General features: G+C 65.9%; 1 protein-coding gene across 1 annotated transcript; it reads right to left on the bottom strand.

The window, feature by feature from the left end:
* CFB (complement factor B) lies at nucleotides 1-24,129 on the bottom strand. The gene is made up of 18 exons (XM_071800964.1): nucleotides 23,990-24,129; nucleotides 21,199-21,428; nucleotides 20,241-20,432; nucleotides 18,376-18,549; nucleotides 15,212-15,307; nucleotides 14,203-14,339; nucleotides 13,103-13,241; nucleotides 12,021-12,173; nucleotides 10,902-11,003; nucleotides 9,925-10,062; nucleotides 8,307-8,404; nucleotides 7,502-7,619; nucleotides 6,228-6,378; nucleotides 4,642-4,721; nucleotides 3,719-3,822; nucleotides 2,115-2,247; nucleotides 1,204-1,253; nucleotides 1-176 (listed from the first exon to the last, which is right to left on the bottom strand). The coding sequence occupies exons 2-18, from the start codon at nucleotides 21,338-21,340 to the stop codon at nucleotides 33-35; spliced, it is 2,151 nt and encodes a 716-aa protein (XP_071657065.1). The 5' UTR covers nucleotides 21,341-21,428; nucleotides 23,990-24,129; the 3' UTR covers nucleotides 1-32.
* Nucleotides 24,130-25,194: the final 1,065 nt, after the last annotated feature.

The raw sequence follows: 25,194 nt of genomic DNA, 5'->3' as shown, positions 1-25,194 counted from the left end.
TCCCCATTGTCCCCGCTGTCCCCGCTGTCCCCTCAGGGCAGGAACTCGACGTCCCCCCCCAGCGTGTCCCGCAGCCAGGGCAGCACCTCGAAGACGTTGATGTGGAAGTCGCGGGCGTAGCTGGGGGCGCGGGGACGGTGACAAACGTCCAGGACCCCGAAACTGATCACCCCCACCTGCCCGCGGACGAGGGGTCACCCCAAACCCGCCCCGCGACCCCCGCCCTTCCCAGTGCCTCCCAATGCCCTCCAGTGTCCCCAGTGCCCCCCCACCATTCCCAGTCCCTCCCAGTGTCCCCAGTGCCCCCCAGTGTCCCCAATGCCCTCCAGTGTCCTCAGTGCCCCCCCCACCATTCCCAGTGCCCCCCCCACCGTTCCCAGTGCCCCCCCCACCATTCCCAGTCCCTCCCAGTGTCCCCAGTGCCCCCCAGTGTCCCCAGTGCCCCCCAGTGTCCTCAGTGCCCCCCCACCATTCCCAGTCCCTCCCAGTGTCCCCAGTGCCCCCCAGTGTCCCCAGTGCCCTCCAGTGTCCTCAGTGCCCCCCCCACCATTCCCAGTCCCTCCCAGTGTCCCCAATGCCCTCCAGTGTCCCCAGTGCCCCCCCCACCATTCCCAGTCCCTCCCAGTGTCCCCAATGCCCTCCAGTGTCCTCAGTGCCCCCCCCACCATTCCCAGTCCCTCCCAGTGTCCCCAATGCCCTCCAGTGTCCCCAGTGCCCCCCCCACCATTCCCAGTCCCTCCCAGTGCCCCCAATGCCCTCCAGTGTCCTCAGTGCCCCCCCACCATTCCCAGTCCCTCCCAGTGTCCCCAGTGCCCCCCAGTGTCCTCAGTGCCCCCCCCACCATTCCCAGTCCCTCCCAGTGTCCCCAATGCCCTCCAGTGTCCTCAGTGCCCCCCCCACCATTCCCAGTGCCCCCCAGTCCCTCCCACTGTCCCCCAGTGCACCCCCCACACCATTCCCAGTCCCTCCCAGTGCCCCCCCACCATTCCCAGTGCCCCCCAGTCCCTCCCAGTGTCCCAAGTGCCCCCCAGTGCCTCCCCCATTCCCAGTGACCCCCAGTCCCTCCCAGTGCCCCCCCCACCATTCCCAGTCCCTCCCAGTCTCCCCAATGACCCCAGTGCCCCCCCCACCATTCCCAGTGCCCCCCAGTCCCTCCCAGTGACCCCCCCACCATTCCCAGTCCCTCCCAGTATCCCCAGTGACCTGGAAGTGCCGCTTCCCCCTGGTGACAATGACGGGACCCCCAGAGTCACCTGTGGAGGGGAACTGGGATGAACTGGGGTGTTCTGGAGGGTCCCTGGGGGTGCCCTGGCCCATACTGGTTTATACTGGTTTATACTGGGACTGACCGCAGCAGGTGTTGGGGTCCACCTGGGGCCCTGGGGAGGCACTGGGGGGGTTCCCTGGCCCATGCTGGTCTATACTGGTTTGTAGTGCTCTCTAGGGGTCTGTACTGGCCCATACTGGTCTATACTGGTTTATACTGGGACTGACCGCGGCAGGCGTTGGGGTCCACCTGGGGCCCTGGGGAGGCACTGGGGGGGTTCCCTGGCCCATGCTGGTCTATACTGGTTTGTAGTGCTCTCTAGGGGTCTGTACTGGTTTGTACTGGTCTATACTGGTCTATACTGGTTTATACTGGGACTGACCGCAGCAGGTGTTGGGGTCCACCTGGGGCCCTGGGGAGGCACTGGGGGGGTTCCCTGGCCCATGCTGGTCTATACTGGTTTGTAGTGCTCTCTAGGGGTCTGTACTGGTTTGTACTGGTTTGTACTGGTCTATACTGGTTTATACTGGGACTGACCGCGGCAGGCGTTGGGGTCCACCTGGGGCCCTGGGGAGGCACTGGGGGGGTTCCCTGGCCCATGCTGGTCTATACTGGTTTGTAGTGCTCTCTAAGGGTCTGTACTGGTCTATACTGGTTTGTACTGGCCTATACTGGTCTATACTGGTTTATACTGGGACTGACCGCGGCAGGCGTTGGGGTCCACCTGGGGCCCTGGGGAGGCACTGGGGGGGTTCCCTGGCCCATGCTGGTCTATACTGGTTTGTAGTGCTCTCTAGGGGTCCGTACTGGTTTGTACTGGTCTATACTGGTTTATACTGGGACTGACCGCGGCAGGCGTTGGGGTCCACCTGGGGCTCGCTGCCCCCCGAGCACAGGAACCTCGGGGTCACCACGTCGTCCAGGGCGCTGACGTTGGCGTAGGGGGGGGCGCGGAGGGCGTCGGCCTCACAGGGACCCCGCTGGGCAGAGGTCAAGGTCACGGGCGGGTCAAGGTCACGGGCGGGTCAAGGTCACGGGCGGGGGGGCATGGGGTCATGGGAGGTCAGGGCAGATGGACACGGGGGGAACAGGGACAGAGGAACGTGGGGGGGACAGATGGACATGGGGGGACAGACGGACATGGGGGGACAGATGGACATGGGGGGTGGATGGGGACAGATGGACATGGGGGGACACACGGACATGGGGTAGATGGGGACATGGGGGGGGCAGATGGAGATGGTGGGGACAGACGGACACAGGATGGATGGGGACATGGGGGGGACAGATGGACATGGGGGGGACAGACGGACATGGGGGGACAGGCGGACACAGGGTGAATGGGGACATGGGGGGGGACAGATGGACATGGGAGGGACAGACGGACACAGGGTGAATGGGGACATGGGGGGGACAGATGGACATAGGGGGACACACAGACATGGGGGGGGACAGATGGACATGGGGGGACACACGGACACAGGGTGGATGGGGACATGGGGGGGACAGACAGACACGGGGGTTGGATGGGGACATGGGGACGGACAGATGGATACGGGGGGACAGACGGACACGGGGGGACAGATGGACGTGGGGGGACGGATGGATGCAGGGAGGGGACAGACAGGCACAGGGGGGTGACAGATGGACACGGGGATGGGACAGACGGACACAGGGGGTGTATGGGGACACGGGACAGACGGACACGGGGGGTGTATGGGGACACGGGGGACAGACGGACACGGGGGGTGTATGGGGACACGGGGGACAGACGGACACGGGGGGTGTATGGGGACACGGGGGACAGACGGACACGGGGGGTGTATGGGGACACGGGGGACAGACGGACACGGGGGGTGTATGGGGACACGGGGGACAGACGGACACAGGGGGTGTATGGGGACACGGGGGACAGACGGACACAGGGGGTGTATGGGGACACGGGACAGACGGACACGGGGGGTGTATGGGGACACGGGACAGACGGACACAGGGGGTGTATGGGGACACGGGGGACAGACGGACACAGGGGGTGTATGGGGACACGGGACAGACGGACACAGGGGGTGTATGGGGACACGGGGGACAGACGGACACAGGGGGTGTATGGGGACACGGGGGACAGACGGACATGGGGGGTGTATGGGGACACGGGACAGACGGACACGGGGGGTGTATGGGGACACGGGACAGACGGACACAGGGGGTGTATGGGGACACGGGGGACAGACGGACACAGGGGGTGTATGGGGACACGGGGGACAGACGGACACGGGGGGTGTATGGGGACACGGGACAGACGGACACGGGGGGTGTATGGGGACACGGGACAGACGGACACAGGGGGTGTATGGGGACACGGGGGACAGACGGACACGGGGGGTGTATGGGGACACGGCGGGGGGCGGGGGGACAGACAGACGGCCGGGGGGGACGGACAGACGGCCCCACCTGGTCGCCCAGTTTGATGCGGATGTGGCGCCGCTGCAGCTCCGAGGGGCCCCGGGGGGACACGAAAAACGCCTCCAGGGTCTTGGGGGGCAGCAGCAGGCGCCCTGGGGACCCACGGAGCCACCCGGGACCCCACCGGTGACACACGGACCCCCACTGGTGACCCAGTGCCCCCAGTGACCCCCACTGGTGAACCCAGTGACCCCCACCGGTGACCCCGGGACCCCCACCAGTGACCCCGGGACCCCCACCGGTGACCCAGTGCCCCCAGTGACCCCGCCACCAGTGACCCGGTGACCCCCACCAGTGACCCCAGGACCCCACTGGTGACCCCGGGACCCCCACCAGTGACACGGTGCCCCCAGTGACCCCCCCACCGGTGACCCCGGGACCCCCACCGCTGACCCAGTGGCCCCAGTGACCCCCCCCACCGGTGGGGTGTTTTGGGTGTCTTTGGGCTTGGTTTTGGGTTATTTTTGGGGGATTTTGGGGTGTTTTGGGGTGATTTTGGGTGTTTTTGGGTGATTTTGGGGTGGTTTGGGTGATTTTCGGGTGTTTTGGGGGGTTTTTGGGGTGATTTTGGGGTGTTTTGAGTGTCTTTGGGCTGTTTTGGGGTGGTTTGGGGTGTTCTTCGGGTGATTTTGGGTGTTTTTGGGGTGTTTGGGGGTGATTTGGGGTGTTTCAGGTTTATTTTGGGGTGATTCAGGGTTATTTTGGGGTGTTTTGGGTCTGATTTTGGGGTGGTTTTGGGATATTTTGGGGGGGTTTTTGGGTGTTTTGGGGTGTTTTTGGGTGTTTTTGGGGTGTTTCGGGGGGGTTTTGGGGTGATTTTGGGTGTTTTTGGGGTGATTTTGGGTGTTTTTGGGGTGTTTTGGGGTGATTTTGGGTGTTTTTGGGGTGATTTTGGGGGTTTCGGCACTCACGGTGCTCCTGGCAGCTGCTCCCTTGGGCCGGCAGCCGCAGGGCCTGAGCGGCCGCTTTGGTGCAGGGGAGGCAAATGGGGCTGGGGGGCGATGGGGGTCAGGGACCCACACATTGACCCATAGAGCCCCCAATGCCCCATAGAGCCCTCAGACCCATGGAATGACCCATAGAGCCCCCATTGCCCCATAGAGCCCTCAGACCCACACATTGACCCATAGAGCCCCCATTGCCCCAGAGAGCCCTCAGACCCACACATTGACCCATAGAGCGCCCATTGCCCCAGAGAGCCCTCAGACCCACACATTGACCCATAGAGCGCCCATTGCCCCATAGAGCCCTCAGACCCACACATTGACCCATAGAGCCCCCATTGCCCCATAGAGCCCTCAGACCCACACATTGACCCATAGAGCCCCCATTGCCCCATAGAGCCCTCAGACCCACACATTGACCCATAGAGCCCCCAGTGCCCCATAGAGCCCTCAGACCCACACATTGACCCATAGAGCCCCCATTGCCCCATAGAGCCCTCAGACCCACACATTGACCCATAGAGCCCCCAGTGCCCCATAGAGCCCTCAGACCCACACATTGACCCATAGAGCGCCCATTGCCCCATAGAGCCCTCAGACCCATGGAATGACCCATAAACCCCCCCACCCCATACATTGACCCATAGACCCCCCCACCCCATAGACTGACCCATAGACCCCCCCAGCCCCATAGAATGACCCATAGACCCCCCCCACCCCATAGAATGACCCATAGACCCCCCCCACCCCATACACTGACCCATAGACCCCCCCACCCCATAGAATGACCCATAGACCCCCCCACCCCATACACTGACCCATAGACCCCCCCCACCCCATAGAATGACCCATAGACCCCCCCCACCCCATACACTGACCCATAGACCCCCCCACCCCATAGAATGACCCATAGACCCCCCCACCCCATACACTGACCCATAGACCCCCCCACCCCATAGAATGACCCATAGACCCCCCCACCCCATAGACTGACCCATAGACCCCCCCACCCATAGAATGACCCATAGACCCCCCCACCCCATACACTGACCCATAGACCCCCCCACCCCATAGAATGACCCATAGACCCCCCCACCCCATACACTGACCCATAGACCCCCCCCACCCCATAGAATGACCCATGGACCCCCCCACCCCATACACTGACCCATAGACCCCCCCACCCCATAGAATGACCCATAGACCCCCCCACCCCATAGAATGACCCATAGACCCCCCCACCCCATACACTGACCCATAGACCCCCCCCAGCCCCATAGAATGACCCATAGACCCCCCCAACCCATAGAATGACCCATAGACCCCCCCACCCCATAGAATGACCCATAGACCCCCCTCAACCCCATAGACTGAACCTCAAGCCCCGCCCCCTCAGGCCCCGCCCCCAAAGTCCCCCACCCAGCCCCACCCCTAAAGTCCCGCCCCTTAAGTCCCCGACCCTGCCCTCTCCAGGCCCCGCCCCAACGGCCCCGCCCCCAAAGACCCGGCCCCGCCCTTTCCAGGCCCCGCCCCCTCCGTCCCCAGCCAATCACCGTGCTCCGACCGAGGGCTCCAGCGCCTCCTTCAGCTGCACCAGCGCCGCGTCGTAGTCGTAGAATTCGGGGACCCCCCGGTCGCGCCGCCCCCCCAGCTGGAACTGGGGGTGCAGGAGCAGCCGCGACACCCCCCGGCGGACACGGGGACCTGGGGGACGCGGGGCTGGGAGGGGACCCCAAAAACCACGGGGGACCCCCCAAAACCCCCCTGGGAACCCCAAACAACCGGGGAACCCCCACAAAGCTCCTGTTCCAAGGGACCCAGGCGTCCGGGGATCCAACCCCAAAGGGACCCAGGCATTCGGGGACCCCTCCAAAGGGACCCACACACTGCCCCATAGAGCCCCCCCATTGCCCCATAGAGCCCTCAGACCCACACATTGACCCATAGAGCCCCCATTGCCCCATAGAGCCCTCAGACCCACACATTGACCCATAGAGCCCCCATTGCCCCATAGAGCCCTCAGATCCATAGAATGACCCATAGACCCCCCCAGCCCCATAGACTGACCCATAGACCCCCCCAGCCCCATAGAGTGACCCATAGACCCCCCCCAGGCCCATAGAATGACCCATAGAACCCCCCAACCCATAGACTGACCCATAGACCCCCCCAGCCCCATACACTGACCCATAGACCCCCCCAGCCCCATAGACTGACCCATAGACCCCCCCCAGCCCCATAGAATGACCCATAGAACCCCCCAACCCATAGACTGACCCATAGACCCCCCCACCCCATACACTGACCCATAGACCCCCCAACCCATAGAATGACCCATAGACCCCCCCCACCCCATAGACTGACCCATAGACCCCCCCCAGCCCCATAGAATGACCCATAGACCCCCCCAGCCCCATAGACTGACCCATAGACCCCCCCCAGCCCCATACACTGACCCATAGAACCCCCCAACCCCATACACTGACCCATAGAACCCCCCACCCCATAGACTGACCCATAGACCCCCCCAGCCCCATAGAATGACCCATAGAACCCCCCACCCCATAGACTGACCCATAGACCCCCCCAGCCCCATAGAATGACCCATAGACCCCCCCCAGCCCCATAGAATGACCCATAGACCCCCCCAGCCCCATAGACTGACCCAGGTATCCGAGAGACCCTGAATCCCACCCCAAAAATGGATCTGGGAGTCCAGGGGTTCCCCTCCCAAAGGGACCCAGGCATTCGGGGACCCCCCCAAAGGGACCCAGGCATCCGGGGGGACCCTTCCCAAAGGGACCCAGGCGTCCGGGCCCCCCCTCACCCGCGTCCACGCTGATCCATTCCTCTTTGTCATCGGGGGTGAAACAATGAGCCGCAGTCAGCACAAAGTGGGGGGACACCAGGGCCCCCCCACAGCGCTCGTGGCCCCGCCCCGGCCGCTGCAAAGGGGGCGGAGTCAGACACGAGGGGGCGGGGCCAGACCACACACCACCCCCCCCTTAGTGACCCCAGTGAGCCCCAGGGTCCCAGTGACCCCAAATAACCCCCAGGGTCCTAAAGCCCCCCAGTGACCCCAAATAACCCCCAGGGTCCTAAAGCCCCCCCAGTGACCCCAAAGAACCCCCAGGGTCCTAAAGCCCCCCAGTGACCCCAAATAACCCCCAGGGTCCTAAAGCCCCCCCAGTGACCCCAAATAACCCCCAGGGTCCTAAAGCCCCCCCAGTGACCCCAAATACCCCCAGGGTCCTAAAGCCCCCCAGTGACCCCAAATACCCCCAGGGTCCTAAAGCCCCCCCAGTGACCCCAAATACCCCCAGGGTCCTAAAGCCCCCCCAGTGACCCCAAATACCCCCAGGGTCCTAAAGCCCCCCAGTGACCCCAAATACCCCCAGGGTCCTAAAGCCCCCCCAGTGCCCCCAAATAACCCCAGGGTCCTAAAGCCCCCCAGTGCCCCCAAAGAACCCCCAGGGTCCTAAAGCCCCCCCAGTGCCCCCAAATAACCCCCAGGGTCCTAAAGCCCCCCCAGTGACCCCAAATAACCCCCAGTGACCCCCAGAGCCCCCCAATGACCCCGAGTCCCGTCCCCCCGTGTCCCCCCCGTCCCCCCGTGTCCCCCCCCAGCTCACGGTGACGGTGACAATGACGATCCAGGGGTTCCTGTCCCTGTCCCCCGCGCTCTTGTGCTCCCGGCTCAGCCCGCACAGCCCCAGCACATCGCTCTCATCTGGGGGGGGGGACACACAAATTTGGGGGGGCAGGGGGGTTTTGGGGGTCCCTGAGGGGTTTGGGGGTCCCTGGGGGAGATATGGGGGTCACATGGGGGGTCCCAGGGGGTTTTGGGGGGATCTGGGTGGGATTTGGGGATCCCTGGGGGGGGATTCAGTGGGGTGAAATTTGGGGGGGTCAGGGTGGTTTGGGGGCTCTATGGGGCTTTTTTGGGGGAAGGGGGGAGTTTGGGGGTGTCTGGAGTGATTTTGGGGTCCCTGGGGGTGTTTTGGGGGTGTCTGGGTTGATTTTGGGTGTTCAGGGTGATTTTGGGGTCCCCCCCCCCATACCCATCATGATCTGCAGGCTGGGGGTGGTTATGGACTCTATGGGGGTTTGGGGGCTCTATGGGGGTTTTGGGGTCCCTGGGATGTTGTGGGGGGCTCAGGGGGGTTTTGGGGTTCCCCCCCATCCCCATCATGCTCTGCAGCGCCCCCTGCAGGCTGGGGGTGGTTATGGACTCTATGGGGGTTTTGGGGCTCTATGGGGGTTCTTGGGTCTCTATGGGGGTTTGGGGGCTCTATGGGGGTTTGGGGGCTCTATGGGGGTTTTGGGAGTTCGGGGGGGTTTTGGGGTGCCCTCCCATACCAATCATGCTCTGCAGCGCCCCCTGCAGGCTGGGGGTGGTTATGGACTCTATGGGGGTTTTGGGGCTCTATGGGGGTTCTTGGGTCTCTATGGGGGTTTTGGGGCTCTATGGGGGTTTTGGGGGTTCAGTGGGGTTTTGGGGGTTCGGGGGGGTTTTGGGGTCCCCCCCCATCCCCATCATGCTCTGCAGCGCCCCCTGCAGGCTGGGGGTGGTTATGGACTCTATGGGGGTTTTGGGGCTCTATGGGGGTTCTTGGGGCACTATGGGGGTTTTGGGGCTCTATGGGGATTTGGGGGCTCTATGGGGGTTTTGGGGTCCCTGGGATGTTGTGGGGGGCTCAGGGGGGTTTTGGGGTCCCCCCCATCCCCATCATGCTCTGCAGCGCCCCCTGCAGGCTGGGGGTGGTTATGGACTCTATGGGGGTTTTGGGGCTCTATGGGGGTTCTTGAGGCTCTATGGGGGTTTTGGGGCTCTATGGGGGTTCTTGGGGCTCTATGGGCGTTTTGGGGCTCTATGGGGTTTTGGGGGCTCTATGGGGGTTTTGGGAGTTCGGGGGGGTTTTGGGGTGCCCCCCCATACCAATCATGCTCTGCAGCGCCCCCTGCAGGCTGGGGGTGGTTATGGACTCTATGGGGGTTTGGGGGCTCTATGGGGGTTTTGGGGCTCTATGGGGGTTCTTGGGTCTCTATGGGGGTTTTGGGGGCTCTATGGGGGTTTTGGGGGTTCGGGGGGGTTTTGGGGTGCCCTCCCATACCAATCATGCTCTGCAGCGCCCCCTGCAGGCTGGGGGTGGTTATGGACTCTATGGGGGTTCTTGGGTCTCTATGGGGGTTTTGGGGGTTCAGGGGGGTTTTGGGGGTTCGGGGGGGTTTTGGGGTGCCCCCCCATACCAATCATGCTCTGCAGCGCCTCCTGCAGGTCGGGCAGCCCCCTCAATAGGAACACGTGCTGCTCCCCGTCCTTGTGCGAGGCCAAAGCGTTGAGGGTTTCGGGGTGCACCAGCTCCCCCACCCCGAACACGTACACGTCTGGGGGGGCAGGGGGGTCAGGGGGGGCCCCCAAACCCATAGACCCCCCCAAAACAGCGCCAGGGTCCCCAGAGACCCCCCAACCCCCTCAGATCCCCCCAAACATGTTGAGGGTATTGGGGTTCACCAGCCCCCCACCCCCAAAATAGGGGGGTCCCCAAAACCCATAGACCCCCCCAGACCACCCCCTTGACCCCCAAAATCCAACAGATCCCTCCCAAAGATGTTGAGGGTTTTGGGGTTCACCAGCCCATCCACCCCCAAAATAGGGGGTCCCCAAAACCCCATAGTTCCCCCCAAAACATCCCCAGGGTCTCCAGAGACCCCCCAGGAACCCCCAAACCCCCCAGATCCCCCCAAACATCTTGAGGGTTTTGGGGTCCACCAGCCCCCTCACCCCCAAAATAGGGGGGTCCCCAAAACCCATAGACCCCCCAGTTCCTCCCAGTATAACCAGTATGACCAGTATAAGCAGTATGACCAGTATCCCAGTTACCCAGGAAGTCCTCGCGGTTGTTCTGGGGGTCCCTCCCAGTATCACCAGTATAACCAGTATAACCAGTATAACCAGTATCCCCAGTTACCCAGGAAGTCCTCGCGGTTGTTCTGGGGGTCCCTCCCAGTATCACCAGTATAACCAGTATAACCAGTATAACCAGTATCCCCAGTTACCCAGGAAGTCCTCGCGGTTGTTCTGGGGGTCCCTCCCAGTATCACCAGTATAACCAGTATAACCAGTATCCCCAGTTACCCAGGAAGTCCTCGCGGTTGTTCTGGGGGTCCCTCCCAGTATCACCAGTATAACCAGTATAACCAGTATAACCAGTATCCCCAGTTACCCAGGAAGTCCTCGCGGTTGTTCTGGGGGTCCCTCCCGATGCTCAGCAGCTCCCGGATCTGGTGCAGGACGGGAACTGGGGACCCCCCCATGTTCACCCGGCCTGGGGGGGACGGGGGTCAGGGCACTGGGATGTACTGGGATATACTGGGATATACTGGGATATACTGGGATATACTGGGATATACTGGGAGGGGATGGGGAGGGGATAGGGGGTGATTTGGGGGGGTTAAGGGAGACTGGGATGGACTGGGGGGGAATTGGGATGGACTGGGGGGGACTGGGATGGACTGGGATGGACTGGGATGGACTGGGATGGACTGGAGGGGCTGGGAGGGACTGGAGGGGACTGGGAGGGTATTTGGGGTCCAGGGGGACACTGGGTGGAACTGGGAGGCACTGGGGGGCACTGGGGGTGTTTTGGGGTGTCGGGGGGGTCCCCACCGTTGGTGACGATGAGGATGGCGTGGTGGGTGCTGTTGGTGACCGGGGGGGTCTGGGTGGGTTTGGGGTGTCCTGGTGGGTTTGGGGGTGTCAGGGGAGGTTTTGGGGTGTCTGGGTGGGTTTGGGGGTGTCGGGGGGTTTTGGGGGTCCCCACCGTCGGTGACGATGAGGATGACGTGCCGGGTGCTGTTGGTGACCGGGGGGGGTCTGGGTGGGTTTGGGGGTGTCTGGGTGGTTTTGGGGTGTCAGGGGGGTTTTGGGGGTCCCCACCGTCGGTGACGATGAGGATGGCGTGCTGGGTGCTGTTGGTGACCGGGGGGGTCTGGGTGGGTTTGGGGGTGTCAGGGGGGGTTTTGGGGGTCCCCACCGTCGGTGACGATGAGGATGACGTGCCGGGTGCTGTTGGTGACCGGGGGGGTCTGGGTGGGTTTGGGGGTGTCCTGGTGGGTTTTGGGGTGTCAGGGGGGGGTTGGGGGTGTCAGGGGGGTTTTGGGGTGTCTGGGTGGGTTTGGGGGTGTCGGGGGGTTTTGGGGGTCCCCACCGTCGGTGACGATGAGGATGACGTGCCGGGTGCTGTTGGTGACCGGGGGGTCTGGGTGGGTTTTGGGGTGTCAGGGGGGTTTTGGGGTGTCAGGGGGGGTTTTGGGGTGTCAGGGGGGGTTTTGGGGGTCCCCACCGTCGGTGACGATGAGGAGGACGTGCCGGGTGCTGTTGGTGACCGGGGGGGGCCGCAGCCCCCGCAGCCGCTCCGCGCGCTCCTGCTGCACCAGCTGCCCGTACACGGCACGGAGGGCGGCCTGGGGGTTCGTGCCCGGCTTCTCCGCGTGGTCTGGGGGGGCGGGGGGGTCAGGGGAGCCCCCAAACCCCCCCGGCACCCCAAAACACCCCCCAGACACCCCCATCCCCCCCTGACCCCCCAAACCCCCCCGGCACCCCAAAACACCCCCCAGACACCCCCATCCCCCCCTGACCCCCCAAACCCCCCCGGCACCCCAAAACACCCCCCAGACACCCCCATCCCCCCCTGACCCCCCAAACCCCCCCGGCACCCCAAAACACCCCCCAGACACCCCCATCCCCCCCTGACCCCCCAAACCCCCCCGGCACCCCAAAACACCCCCCAGACACCCCCATCCCCCCCGAACCCTCAAAACACCCCTGGCACCCCCAAAATTCCCCCGAACACCCCCAACCCCTCGAGCATCCCAAAAACTCCCCTGGGCCCCCCAAGCCCCTCTGGATACCCCAAAACTCCCCTGGACACCCCCAAACCCCCTTAGACACCCCAAAAAGCCCCCTGACATCCTGAAACCCCCCCTGACACCCCAAAAACCCCCTGGACACCCCAATCCTCCCTGAGCTCCCCAAGTCCCCCTGTACACCCCAAAACCTCCCCGGACACCCCAAAAACCCCCAGGACACCCCCAAACTCCTCTGGACCTCCCAAACCCACCTGGACACCCCAAAACCCCCCTGAGCCCCCGAAACCCCCCGGACACCCCAAAACACCCCTGAGCCCCCCAAGTCCTCCCAGACCCCCCCATAGAGCCCCCCCAGGACACCCCCATAGTTTCCCCATAACCCCCCAATATCCCCACCAAACCCCCTCCCCAGGACCCCACAGCCCCCCATGTCCCCCCATAGCCCCCCATAGCCCCCTACTTGAGACGCTGAGCCCCCCTCATGTCCCCCCATATCCCACAATATTCCCCCCAAGACCCCCCCCCAGGACCCCCCCAGCCCCCCATGTCCCCCCACCTTTGAAGCTGAGCCCCCCCAGCAGCTCCCCCACCCAGGCCCCATCGGCCGCTCTGGGGTCCATGGGGCTCAGCACCACCCGCGCCTCAGTGCCGAATGTGACGATGCCGTAGTGGGGGGACACCCCATAGCTGGCGATCTGGGGGGACACGGGGGTCAGGGGGGGCCTGGGGGGGGGGTCCTGGGGGAATTTGGGGGCGATTTGGGGGTTCAGAGAGAACAAGTTGACGACCCAGATAGGATGATGCTATAGTGGGGACACCCCATAGCTGATAATCTGGGGGGCTATGGGGGTCTGGGGGGGTCCTGGGGGTCTGAGGGGGTCTTAGGGGGTACAGGGGGGCTCCTGGGGGGGTCTTGGGGGAATTTGGGGGGATTGGGGGGGATTTGGGGGGACAGAAGGAACAGGTTGACGACCCAGATAGGATGATGCTGTAGTTGGGGGACACCCCATAGTTGAAGATCTGGGGGGCTATGGAGGGGTCTCGGGGGTCTGGGGGGGTCCTGGGGGACTCCTGGGGGGGTCTTGGGGGAATTTGGGGGGATTGGGGGGGATTAGGGGGAGTTTGGGGGGGATTTGGGGGTGCAGAAGGAACAGGTTGACGACCCAGATAGGATGCTGCTGTAGTGAGGGGACACCCCATAGTTGAAGATCTGGGGGGCTATGGGGGCCTGGGGGGGTCCTGCAGGTCTGGGGGGTCCTGGGGGGTTCTGGGGGGGCCCTGGGTGGGGGTCCTGGGGGTATTTGGGGGCATTTGAGGGGGATTTGGGGGTTCAGAGGGGACAGGTTGACGACCCAGATAGGATGATGCTGTAGTGGGGGTCCACCATATCGTTGAAGATCTGGGGGGCTATGGGGGTCCTGGGGGTCTGGGGGGGTCCTGGGGGTCGGGGGCGGTCCTGGGGACATTTTGGGGTGCCAGGGTTTTTTTTGGGGTACAGTGACCCCCCAGGACCCCCTTTGGGCCCCACCAACCAACAGATCCCAACCCCCAGGCTACACTTGGGCGCTGTGTAAACTGGGGGGATTTGGGGAGGGTTTGGGGGGGATTTGGGGGTCCTGGGGGGTCAGGGGTTCCGGGGGGGTCTGGGGGGGTCACCTTCTCCACCAGCTGCTGCAGCGCTTCCAGGGCCCCCCCAAAGTCCTCGGCCCCGATGCTCTGGGAGGCGTCGAGCACCAGGAAGATGTTGAGGGCGGCGCCGGGACTGAGGCGGATGCGGCGCTTTTCTGTGGGGCCTGGGGGGCACAGACCCATAGGGACCCATAGAGACCCATAGGGACACCCCCAGACCCATAGAGACCCACAGAGACCCCTCCAGACCCATAGGGACCCACCCAGACCCATAGAGACCCCCCAAACCCATAGACACCCATAGAGACCATAGGGACACCCCCAGGCCCATAGAGACCCATAGAGACACCCCCGACCCACAGAGACTCATAGGGACACCCGCAGACCCATAGAGACCCCCCCTGATCAATAGAGACCCATAGAGACACCCCCAGACCCATAGAGACCCCCCCAGACCCACAGGGACACCCACTGAGCCCCCCTGACCCCCACAGCCCCCCATGTCCCTATATCCAAGTGACCCCCATTGACCCCCAGGGTCCTAGAGCCCCCCCAGTGACCATGAGTCACGTCCCCTTGTCCCCCCATGTCCCCATGTCACCCCATGTCCCCCCATGTCCCCCCATGTCCCCCCATGTCACCCCATGTCCCCCCATGTCCCCCCCGTGTCCCCCCATGTCCCCATGTCACCCCGTGTCCCCCCATGTCACCCCATGTCCCCCCATGTCCCCCCGTGTCCCCCCATGTCCCCATGTCACCCCATGTCCCCCCATGTCACCCCATGTCCCCCCATGTCCCCCCATGTCACCCCCATTCCCCCATGTCACCCCCATTCCCCCATGTCCCCCCATATTCCCCCATGTCCCCATGTCTCCATGTCCCCCCCTGTCCCCCCATCCCCCCATGTCCCCCCATATCCCCCCATGTCCCCATCCCCCCATATCCCCCCATATCCCCCCATGTCCCCATGTCCCCCCATGTCCCCCCTGTCCCCATGTCCCTCCATCCCCCCTGCCCCCCACGTCCCCTGTCCCACCGTGGGTCTCGTTGCCCTCGGCCACCTCCACCGTCTGTGTCAGTGACGCCAGGAACGCGGACGCCACCTCCTGGGGGGTGTCGAACGTGCCGGGGGCTGCGGGGACACCAGGGGACACGGGCACAGCTCACCCCATGGCCACGTGTCCCCATGGCCCCCATACCCCTGTCCCCATGGCCCCATATCCCCATGTCCCCATATCCCCACATCCCAAATGGCCTCATCACCCCCATTGTCCCCAAAGTCCCCAATGCCCCCAATGTCCCCATCGCCCCCGGTGTCCCCATCACCCCCATTATCCCAAATGTCCCCGTCACCCTCATTGCCCCCAATGTCCCCATTGCCCCCAGTGCCCCCATCACCCCCAACGATGCCATTGTCCCCAATGTTCCCATCACCCCCATTGCCCCCATCACCTCCAATGTCCCCATCGCCCCCATCACCTCCACGTCCCCATTCCCCATTGCCCTCAATGCCCCCATCACCCCCATTGTCCCCAATGCCTCCATCACCACCAACATCCCCCCTGCCCCCAATGTCCCCATCAACCCCCATCACCCCCATCGCCCCCAATGTCCCCAGTGCCCCCATCACCCCAATGTCCCCATCACCCCCGTTGTCCCCAATGCCCCCATCACTGCCAACATCCCCATCACCCCCAATGTCCCCATCGCCCCCAATGTCCCAAATGCCCCCAATGTCCCCATCATCCCCAATGTCCCCATCACTCCCATTGCACCCATCACCCCCATCGCCCCCAATGCCCCCATTGCCCCAAATGCCCACATCACCCCCATTGCCCCCATCACCCCCATTGCCCCAAATGCCCCCATTGCCCCAAATGTCCCCATCACCCCCAATGCCCCCAATGTCCCCAACGCCCCCACTGTCCCCATCACCCCCAATGTCCCCATCGCTCCCAATGTCCCCATCGCCCCCATTGCCCCCAACGCCCCCATTGCCCCCATCGCCCCCATTGCCCCCATCGCCCCCAATGTCCCCATCAACCCCAATGTCCCCATTGCTCCCATTGTCCCCATTGCCCCCAATGCCCCCATCGCCCCCAATGTCCCCAACGCCCCCAATGCCCCCATCGCTCCCAATGTCCCCATCGCTCCCAATGTCCCCATCGCCCCCAATGCCCCCATCACCCCCAATGTCCCCATTGCTCCCATTGTCCCCATTGCCCCCAATGCCCCCATCGCCCCCAATGTCCCCAACGTCCCCGTTGTCCCCAACGCCCCCAATGTCCCCATCGCTCCCAATGTCCCCATCGCCCCCATTGCCCCCAACGCCCCCAATGTCCCCATCGCTCCCAATGTCCCCAACGCCCCCATTGTCCCCATTGCCCCCATCGCCCCCAATGCCCCCATCGCCCCCAATGCCCCCAACGTCCCCGTTGTCCCCAACGCCCCCAATGCCCCCACTGCCCCCAATGTCCCCAACGCCCCCATTGTCCCCATTGCCCCCAATACCCCCATCGCCCCCAATGCCCCCATCGCCCCCATTGTCCCCAACGCCCCCAATGCCCCCATCGCCCCCAATGTCCCCAACGTCCCCGTTGTCCCCAGCGCCCTCAATGTCCCCATCGCTCCCAATGTCCCCATCGCCCCCATTGCCCCCAACGCCCCCAATGCCCCCAATGCCCCCATCGCCCCCAATGTCCCCAACGCCCCCATTGTCCCCATCGCCCCCAATGCCCCCATCGCCCCCAATGTCCCCAACGTCCCCATTGTCCCCAACGCCCCCAATGCCCCCAACGCCCCCAATGTCCCCATCACCCCCAATGTCCCCAACGCCCCCATTGTCCCCATCGCCCCCAATGTCCCCAACGCCCCCAATGCCCCCATCGCCCCCAATGCCCCCAACGCCCCCAATGTCCCCAACGCCCCCATTGTCCCCATTGCCCCCAATGCCCCCATCGCCCCCAATGTCCCCATCGCCCCCATTGCCCCCAACGCCCCCATTGTCCCCAACGCCCCCAATGTCCCCATCGCCCCCATTGTCCCCAACGCCCCCAATGCCCCCATCGCCCCCAATGTCCCCATTGCCCCCATTGTCCCCAACGCCCCCATTGTCCCCAACGCCCCCAATGTCCCCATCGCCCCCATTGTCCCCAACGCCCCCAATGCCCCCATCGCCCCCAATGTCCCCATTGCCCCCATTGTCCCCATTGCCCCCAATGTCCCCATCGCCCCCAATGTCCCCATCGCTCCCAATGTCCCCATCGCCCCCATTGCCCCCAACGCCCCCAATGCCCCCATCGCCCCCAATGTCCCCAACGCCCCCATTGTCCCCATTGCCCCCAATGTCCCCAACGCCCCCAATGTCCCCATCGCTCCCAATGTCCCCATCGCCCCCATTGTCCCCATCGCCCCCAATGCCCCCATCGCCCCCAATGTCCCCAACGTCCCCGTTGTCCCCAACGCCCCCATCGCCCCCAGTGTCCCCATCGCCCCCATTGCCCCCAACGCCCCCATTGTCCCCAACGCCCCCAATGCCCCCATCGCCCCCAATGTCCCCATTGCCCCCAATGTCCCCAACGCCCCCATTGTCCCCATCGCCCCCAATGTCCCCAACGCCCCCATTGTCCCCATTGCCCCCAATGTCCCCATCGCCCCCAATGTCCCCATCGCCCCCAATGTCCCCATCGCCCCCAATGTCCCCATCGCCCCCAATGTCCCCATCGCTCCCAATGTCCCCATCGCCCCCATTGCCCCCAACGCCCCCAATGCCCCCATCGCCCCCAATGTCCCCAACGCCCCCATTGTCCCCATTGCCCCTAATGTCCCCAACGCCCCCAGTGTCCCCATCGCTCCCAATGTCCCCATCGCCCCCATTGTCCCCATCGCCCCCAATGCCCCCATCGCCCCCAATGTCCCCAACGTCCCCGTTGTCCCCAACGCCCCCATCGCCCCCAGTGTCCCCATCGCCCCCATTGCCCCCAACGCCCCCATTGTCCCCAATGCCCCCATCGCCCCCAATGTCCCCAACGCCCCCATTGTCCCCATCGCCCCCAATGTCCCCAACGTCCCCATTGTCCCCAACGCCCCCAATGCCCCCATCGCCCCCAATGTCCCCAACGCCCCCATTGTCCCCATCGCCCCCAATGCCCCCATCGCCCCCAATGTCCCCGACGTCCCCGTTGTCCCCAACGTCCGCACCGCGGCACCAGGGCTCGTTGCCGCTCCAGGCGCCCCCCTCCATGCAGCGCCGCTCGGCCGAGCCCACGAGCTGCAGCCCCGGGCGGCACCGGAACCGCACCACGGACTCCACCCGGTAACTCGTGCCCTCCTTGGTGGCTCCGGGGGGGACGGCGGGGGCGGGGCAGTCACCGGCTGGGGACAGGGGACGGGGGGGATGGGGGGATGTGGGGAGATATGGGAACATGGGGGGGTAGGGGGATATGGGGACAATGGGGGCAATGAGGACATGGGGGGATATGGGGAGATGGGGAGATACGGGAACATGGGGGGGTGGGGGGATATGGGGACATGGGGGGACATAGGGGGCAGTGGGGACATTGGGGGACATGGGGACATTGGGGGATATGGGAACAATGGGGGCAATGGGGACATGGGGGGACATGGGGACATGGGGGGATATGGGGACATGGGGGCAGTGGGGACATTGGGGGATATGGGGACATTGGGGGATATGGGAACAATGGGGGCAATGGGGACATGGGGGGATATGGGGACATGGGGGGATATGGGGACATGGGGGCAGTGGGGACATTGGGGGATATGGGAACAATGGGGGCAATGGGGACATGAGGGGATATGGGGACATGGGGGGACATAGAGGGCAGTGGGGACATTGGGGGACATGGGGACATTGGGGGATATGGGAACAATGGGGGCAATGGGGACATGGGGGTGATGTGGGGACATGGGGGGTGATGGGGACAGGGGGTGGATGGGGACATGGGGGTGGCAATGGGGACATGGGGGGACATGGGGACATTGGGGGGTGGGGGATATGGGGGGACAGGGGGACATGGGGAGATATGGGGGGACAGGGGGACATAGCGGGGCTGGGGCATATGGGGACATGGGGGGACGTGAGGACATTGGGGGACATGGGAACATTGGGGGGGTGGGGGCTATGGGGGGCAATGGGGACATGGGGGGATGGGGGGGATATGGGGACATGACTTGGGGGACATGGGGGGCCTTTAGGACCCTGGGGGTTATTTGGGGGCACTGGGGGGCTTTAGGACCCTGGGGGTCATTTGGGGGCACTGGGGGGCTTTAGGACCCTGGGGGTCATTTGGGGGCACTGGGGGGCTTTAGGACCCTGGGGGTCATTTGGGGGCACTGGGGGGCTTTAGGACCCTGGGGGTCATTTGGGGTCACTGGGGGGCTTTAGGACCCTGGGGGTCATTTGGGGTCACTGGGGGGCTTTAGGACCCTGGGGGTTATTTGGGGGCACTGGGGGCTTTAGGACCCTGGGGGTCATTTGGGGGCACTGGGGGGCTTTAGGACCCTGGGGGTTATTTGGGGGCACTGGGGGCTTTAGGACCCTGGGGGTTATTTGGGGTCACTGGGGGGCTTTAGGACCCTGGGGGTTATTTGGGGGCACTGGGGGGCTTTAGGACCCTGGGGGTCATTTGGGGGCACTGGGGGGCTTTAGGACCCTGGGGGTTATTTGGGGGCACTGGGGGCTTTAGGACCCTGGGGGTTATTTGGGGGCACTGGGGGGCTTTAGGACCCTGGGGGTCATTTGGGGGCACTGGGGGCTTTAGGACCCTGGGGGTCATTTGGGGGCACTGGGGGGCTTTAGGACCCTGGGGGTCATTTGGGGGCACTGGGGGCTTTAGGACCCTGGGGGTCATTTGGGGTCACTGGGGGGGCTTTAGGACCCTGGGGGTCATTTGGGGGCACTGGGGGGCTTTAGGACCCTGGGGGTCATTTGGGGGCACTGGGGGGCTTTAGGACCCTGGGGGTTATTTGGGGTCAGTGGGACATGTGGACAGGGGGTTATGGGGGACACATGGACATGGGGGTCCATGGGGACCCCCCCTCACCTCCATCGTCGCACACGGGGTTCGCCCCCCCCCAGCGCCCCCCGTTTCCGCAGACGCGGGTCTGGGGTCCCCGCAGCGCGAAGCCCCCGGAGCAGCCGAAGGTGAGGACGGAGCCGGGGGGGAACCCGCCCCGCCCCCCCCGCGGCCACCACCACCCGTGCTCCAGCTCCAGGGGGGAGGGGCAGGGCGGGCCTGGGGGGACACGTCAGACCCCCCCGAAACACCCAAAACACCCCAGACCCCCCAAAACACCCCCAGGTCCCCTTAAACCCACCCAGACCCCCAGGACCCCCCATAACCCCCATGACCCCGCCCCTCCCCCACCATGGCCCTTGGAGTCCCCTCCCCCATCAGGGGCTCCCCCATAACCCCCCATGACCCCCCCATACCCCTGCCCCTCCCCCACCTTGGCCCTTGGCCTCCCCTCCCCCACCAGGGGCTTCCCCATAACCCCCCATCCCCCCCCATGACCCCCCATGACCCCGCCCCTCCCCCACCTTGGCTTCCCCTCCCCCCCCATAACCCTGATCCCCCCCATCCCCCCTCATGACCCCCATGACCCCCCATGACCCCGCCCCTCCCCCACCTTGGCCTCCCCTCCCCCCCATAACCCTGATCCCCCCCATCCCCCCTCATGACCCCCATGACCCCACCCCTCCCCCACCTTGGCCCTTGACTTGACCTCCCCTCCCCCCATCACCCCCATGTCCTCCCATCCCCCCCCCATGCCTCCGCCCCTCCCCCACCTTGGCACGTGACCTCCCCTCCCCCCCAATAACCCTCATCCCCCCCATCCCCCCTCATGACCCCCCCATGTCCCCGCCCCTCCCCCCTCCAGGGGCTCCCCCGTAACCCCCATCCCCCCATAACCCCCATCCCCCCCATGACCCCACCCCTCCCCCACTTTGGCCTCCCCTCCCCCCCCCCCATCCCCCCCATGCCCCCGCCCCTCCCCCACCTTGGCACGTGGCCGCCCCTCCCCCCTCCAGGGGCTCCCAGGTGCCGTCGGGGCCGCAGCGGCGCAGGTGGGTGGGGGAGGGGGAGCTCCCGGGGGGGCAGCGATAGCGCAGCCCCTCCCCCCCGCCACCAGCTCCGCCCATCCCCCCGCGATGGGCGCGAGCGCCGGGTCACAGCGGGGGGAGGGGGAGGGGGAGGGGGAGGGGCCGGGGGGCGGTCCCGTGGGGCTGCCTGGGGGGGAGGGGACGCGGTCAGTGGGGGGACCCGGACGCCTGGGTCCCTTTGGGGGAACCCCCGGGTCCCTTTGAGGGGGGATACCCGGACGCCTGGGTCCCTTTGGAAGGGGAACCCCCGGACGCCTGGGTCCTCTGGGATGAGGGTCCTATAGGGGTGGGGGTCTCCCGGACGCCTGGGTCCCCTATTGGGGGGTGGTGGGGGCTTCCGAATTCCTGGGTCCCTTGAAGGGGTTCCGGACGCCTGGGTCCCTTGTGGGGGGGTCTATGGGGTTGGGGTCTCCCGGACGCCTGGGTCCCTTGTGGGGGGGTCTATGGGGCTGGGGTCTCCCGGACGCCTGGGTCCCCTGTTGGGGGTCTATGGGGTGGGGGTCTCCCGGACGCCTGGGTCCCTTGTGGGGGGGGTCTATGGGGTTGGGGTCTCCCGGACGCCTGGGTCCCCTGCGGGGGGGTCTATGGGGTTGGGGTCTCCCGGACGCCTGGGTCCCCTGTGGGGGGTCTATGGGGTTGGGGTCTCCCGGACGCCTGGGTCCCCTGTTGGGGCTTCTATGGGGTGGGGGTCTCCCAGACGCCTGGGTCCCTTGTGGGGGGGTCTATGGGGTGGGGGTCTCCCGGACGCCTGGGTCCCCTGCGGGGGGGTCTATGGGGTTGGGGTCTCCCAGACGCCTGGGTCCCCTGTTGGGGGTCTATGGGGTGGGGGTCTCCCGGACGCCTGGGTCCCCTGCGGGGGGGTCTATGGGGTTGGGGTCTCCCGGACGCCTGGGTCCCCTGTTGGGGGTCTATGGGGTGGGGGTCTCCCGGACGCCTGGGTCCCTTGTGGGGGGTCTATGGGGTGGGGGTCTCCCGGACGCCTGGGTCCCCTGTTGGGGGTCTATGGGGTTGGGGTCTCCCGGACGCCTGGGTCCCCTGTTGGGGCTTCTATGGGGTGGGGGTCTCCCGGACGCCTGGGTCCCCTGTGGGGGGGTCTATGGGGTTGGGGTCTCCCGGACGTCTGGGTCCCCTGCGGGGGGGTCTATGGGGTGGGGGTCTCCCGGACGCCTGGGTCCCCTGTGGGGGGGTCTATGGGGTGGGGGTCTCCCGGACGCCTGGGTCCCCTGTGGGGGGGTCTATGGGGTGGGGGTCTCCCGGACGCCTGGGTCCCCTGCGGGGGGGTCTATGGGGTGGGGGTCTCCCGGACGCCTGGGTCCCCTGTGGGGGGGTCTATGGGGTGGGGGTCTCCCGGACGCCTGGGTCCCCTGTGGGGGGGTCTATGGGGTGGGGGTCTCCCGGACGCCTGGGTCCCCTGTTGGGGGGTCTATGGGGTTGGGGTCTCCCGGACGCCTGGGTCCCCTGCGGGGGGGTCTATGGGGTTGGGGTCTCCCGGACGCCTGGGTCCCCTGTGGGGGGGTCTATGGGGTTGGGGTCTCCCGGACGCCTGGGTCCCCTGTGGGGGGGTCTATGGGGTTGGGGTCTCCCGGACGCCTGGGTCCCCTGTGGGGGGGTCTATGGGGTTGGGGTCTCCCGGACACCTGGGTCCCTTGTGGGGTGGTCTATGGGGTGGGGGTCTCCCGGACGCCTGGGTCCCTTGTGGGGGGTCTATGGGGTGGGGGTCTCCCGGACGCCTGGGTCCCCTGCGGGGGGTCTATGGGGTGGGGGTCTCCCGGACACCTGGGTCCCCTGTTGGGGCGTCTATGGGGTTGGGGTCTCCCGGACGCCTGGGTCCCCTGTTGGGGCTTCTATGGGGTTGGGGTCTCCCGGACGCCTGGGTCCCCTGTAGGGGGCTCTATGGGGTGGGGGTCTCCCGGACGCCTGGGTCCCTTGCAGGGGGGTCTATGGGGTGGGGGTCTCCCGGACGCCTGGGTCCCCTGTAGGGGGTTCTATGGGGTTGGGGTCTCCCGGACGCCTGGGTCCCTTGTGGGGGGGTCTATGGGGTTGGGGTCTCCCGGACGCCTGGGTCCCTTGTGGGGGGGTCTATGGGGTGGGGGTCTCCCGGACGCCTGGGTCCCTTGCGGGGGGGTCTATGGGGTGGGGGTCTCCCGGACGCCTGGGTCCCCTGTAGGGGGTTCTATGGGGTTGGGGTCTCCCGGACGCCTGGGTCCCTTGTGGGGGGTCTATGGGGTTGGGGTCTCCCGGACGCCTGGGTCCCTTGTGGGGGGTCTATGGGGTGGGGGTCTCCCGGACGCCTGGGTCCCCTGCGGGGGGGTCTATGGGGTGGGGGTCTCCCGGACGCCTGGGTCCCCTGCGGGGGGTCTATGGGGTGGGGGTCTCCCGGACGCCTGGGTCCCCTGCGGGGGGGTCTATGGGGTGGGGTCTCCCGGACGCCTGGGTCCCCTGCGGGGGGTTCTATGGGGTGGGGGTCTCCCGGACGCCTGGGTCCCCTGTGGGGGGTCTATGGGGTGGGGGTCTCCCGGACGCCTGGGTCCCCTGTGGGGTGGTCTATGGGGTGGGGGTCTCCCGGACGCCTGGGTCCCCTGTGGGGTGGTCTATGGGGTGGGGGTCTCCCGGACGCCTGGGTCCCCTGCTGGGGGGTCTATGGGGTGGGGGTCTCCCGGACGCCTGGGTCCCCTATGGGGGTCCCACCGTCGCTGGAGCTGAGGAGGAGGAGGCGGAGGAAGGCGGTGAAGGCTCCGGCCATGGCGGCTCCGTCCGTCCGTCCGTCCCTGTGTCCGTGTGTCCGTCTGTCCAGGGCTGACGGGCCCAGGTTAGGGTGGGGGGGGGGGGGGGGTTGCGAAATCCCGGCCTCCCCCGCGGCCTCCGGGAAATCAGGGGACCCAGGCGTCCGGGAGCACCCGCCCCACCCCCCACCAGGGGACCCAGGCGTCCGGGAGTCCCCCCCAGCCCCCCACAGGGGACCCAGGCGTCCGGGAGTCCCCCCCAGCCCCCCACAGGGGACCCAGGCGTCCGGGACCCTCCAACAGGGGACCCAGGCGTCCGGGAGCCTCCTCCAGCCCCCCCAAAAAGGGACCCAGGCGTCCGGGCGCACCTGCCCCCAATGGGGGGGTAACGAGGCCTCATTAGCAGCTGCCTCATTAACAGCAGCTGCTGCTAATTAGGGCCCCACCCTGAACACCTGGATCCCCCTCCAGGGGACCCAGGTGTCCGGGAGTGGCCCCTCCCCCCCCCCTTCCCCCCCAAAAGGGACCCAGGCATCCGGGACCCACCCCGCCCCCCGCCCCACCCCCCCCTGCCGGGAAGAGGTGGGAAAAACTCGGGGGGGGGGAGGGGAGGGGGGGAAGAGGATTTTTGGGGGTGGGGGGGTCACGGGGGGATCGCATGGGGGCAAAGGTCAGGAATGAGGGACCCAGGCGTCCGGGTGTGAGGGACCCAGGCGTCCGGGAATGAGGGACCCAGGTGTCCGGGTGTGAGGGACCCAGGCGTCCGAGGACAAGGGACCCAGGCGTCCGGGTGTGAGGGACCCAGGCGTCCGGGGATGGGAAGACCCAGGTATCTGAGGACAAAGGACCCAGGCGTCCGGGTGTGAGGGACCCAGGTGTTCGGGAACAGAGGACCCAGGCGTCCGGGTGTGAGGGACCCAGGCGTCCGAGGACAAGGGACCCAGGCGTCCGGGTCGGGGCCAAGGTCCAGGGACACGGGGCCAGTGGCTGCGGGGCCAGGAGGGACAGGGGGGGACAAGGACATGGGGGGGGGGGAAGGTCCCCAAACCTCCTTTGGTGTCCCAAAGTCACCTGGAAAGTCCCCAAAACCACTTTAATGTCCCCAAAACCCCTTTAGTGTCCCCAAAAACCACGCTTAATGTCCCCAAACCACTTTCAATGCCCTAAATC

The sequence above is a fragment of the Patagioenas fasciata genome, chromosome 34, assembly GCF_037038585.1.
Source record: "Patagioenas fasciata isolate bPatFas1 chromosome 34, bPatFas1.hap1, whole genome shotgun sequence".
NCBI lineage: Eukaryota > Metazoa > Chordata > Aves > Columbiformes > Columbidae > Patagioenas > Patagioenas fasciata.
Note: the sequence above shows the minus strand (reverse complement) of the source record. Positions and strands in the feature narration are given on the sequence as shown.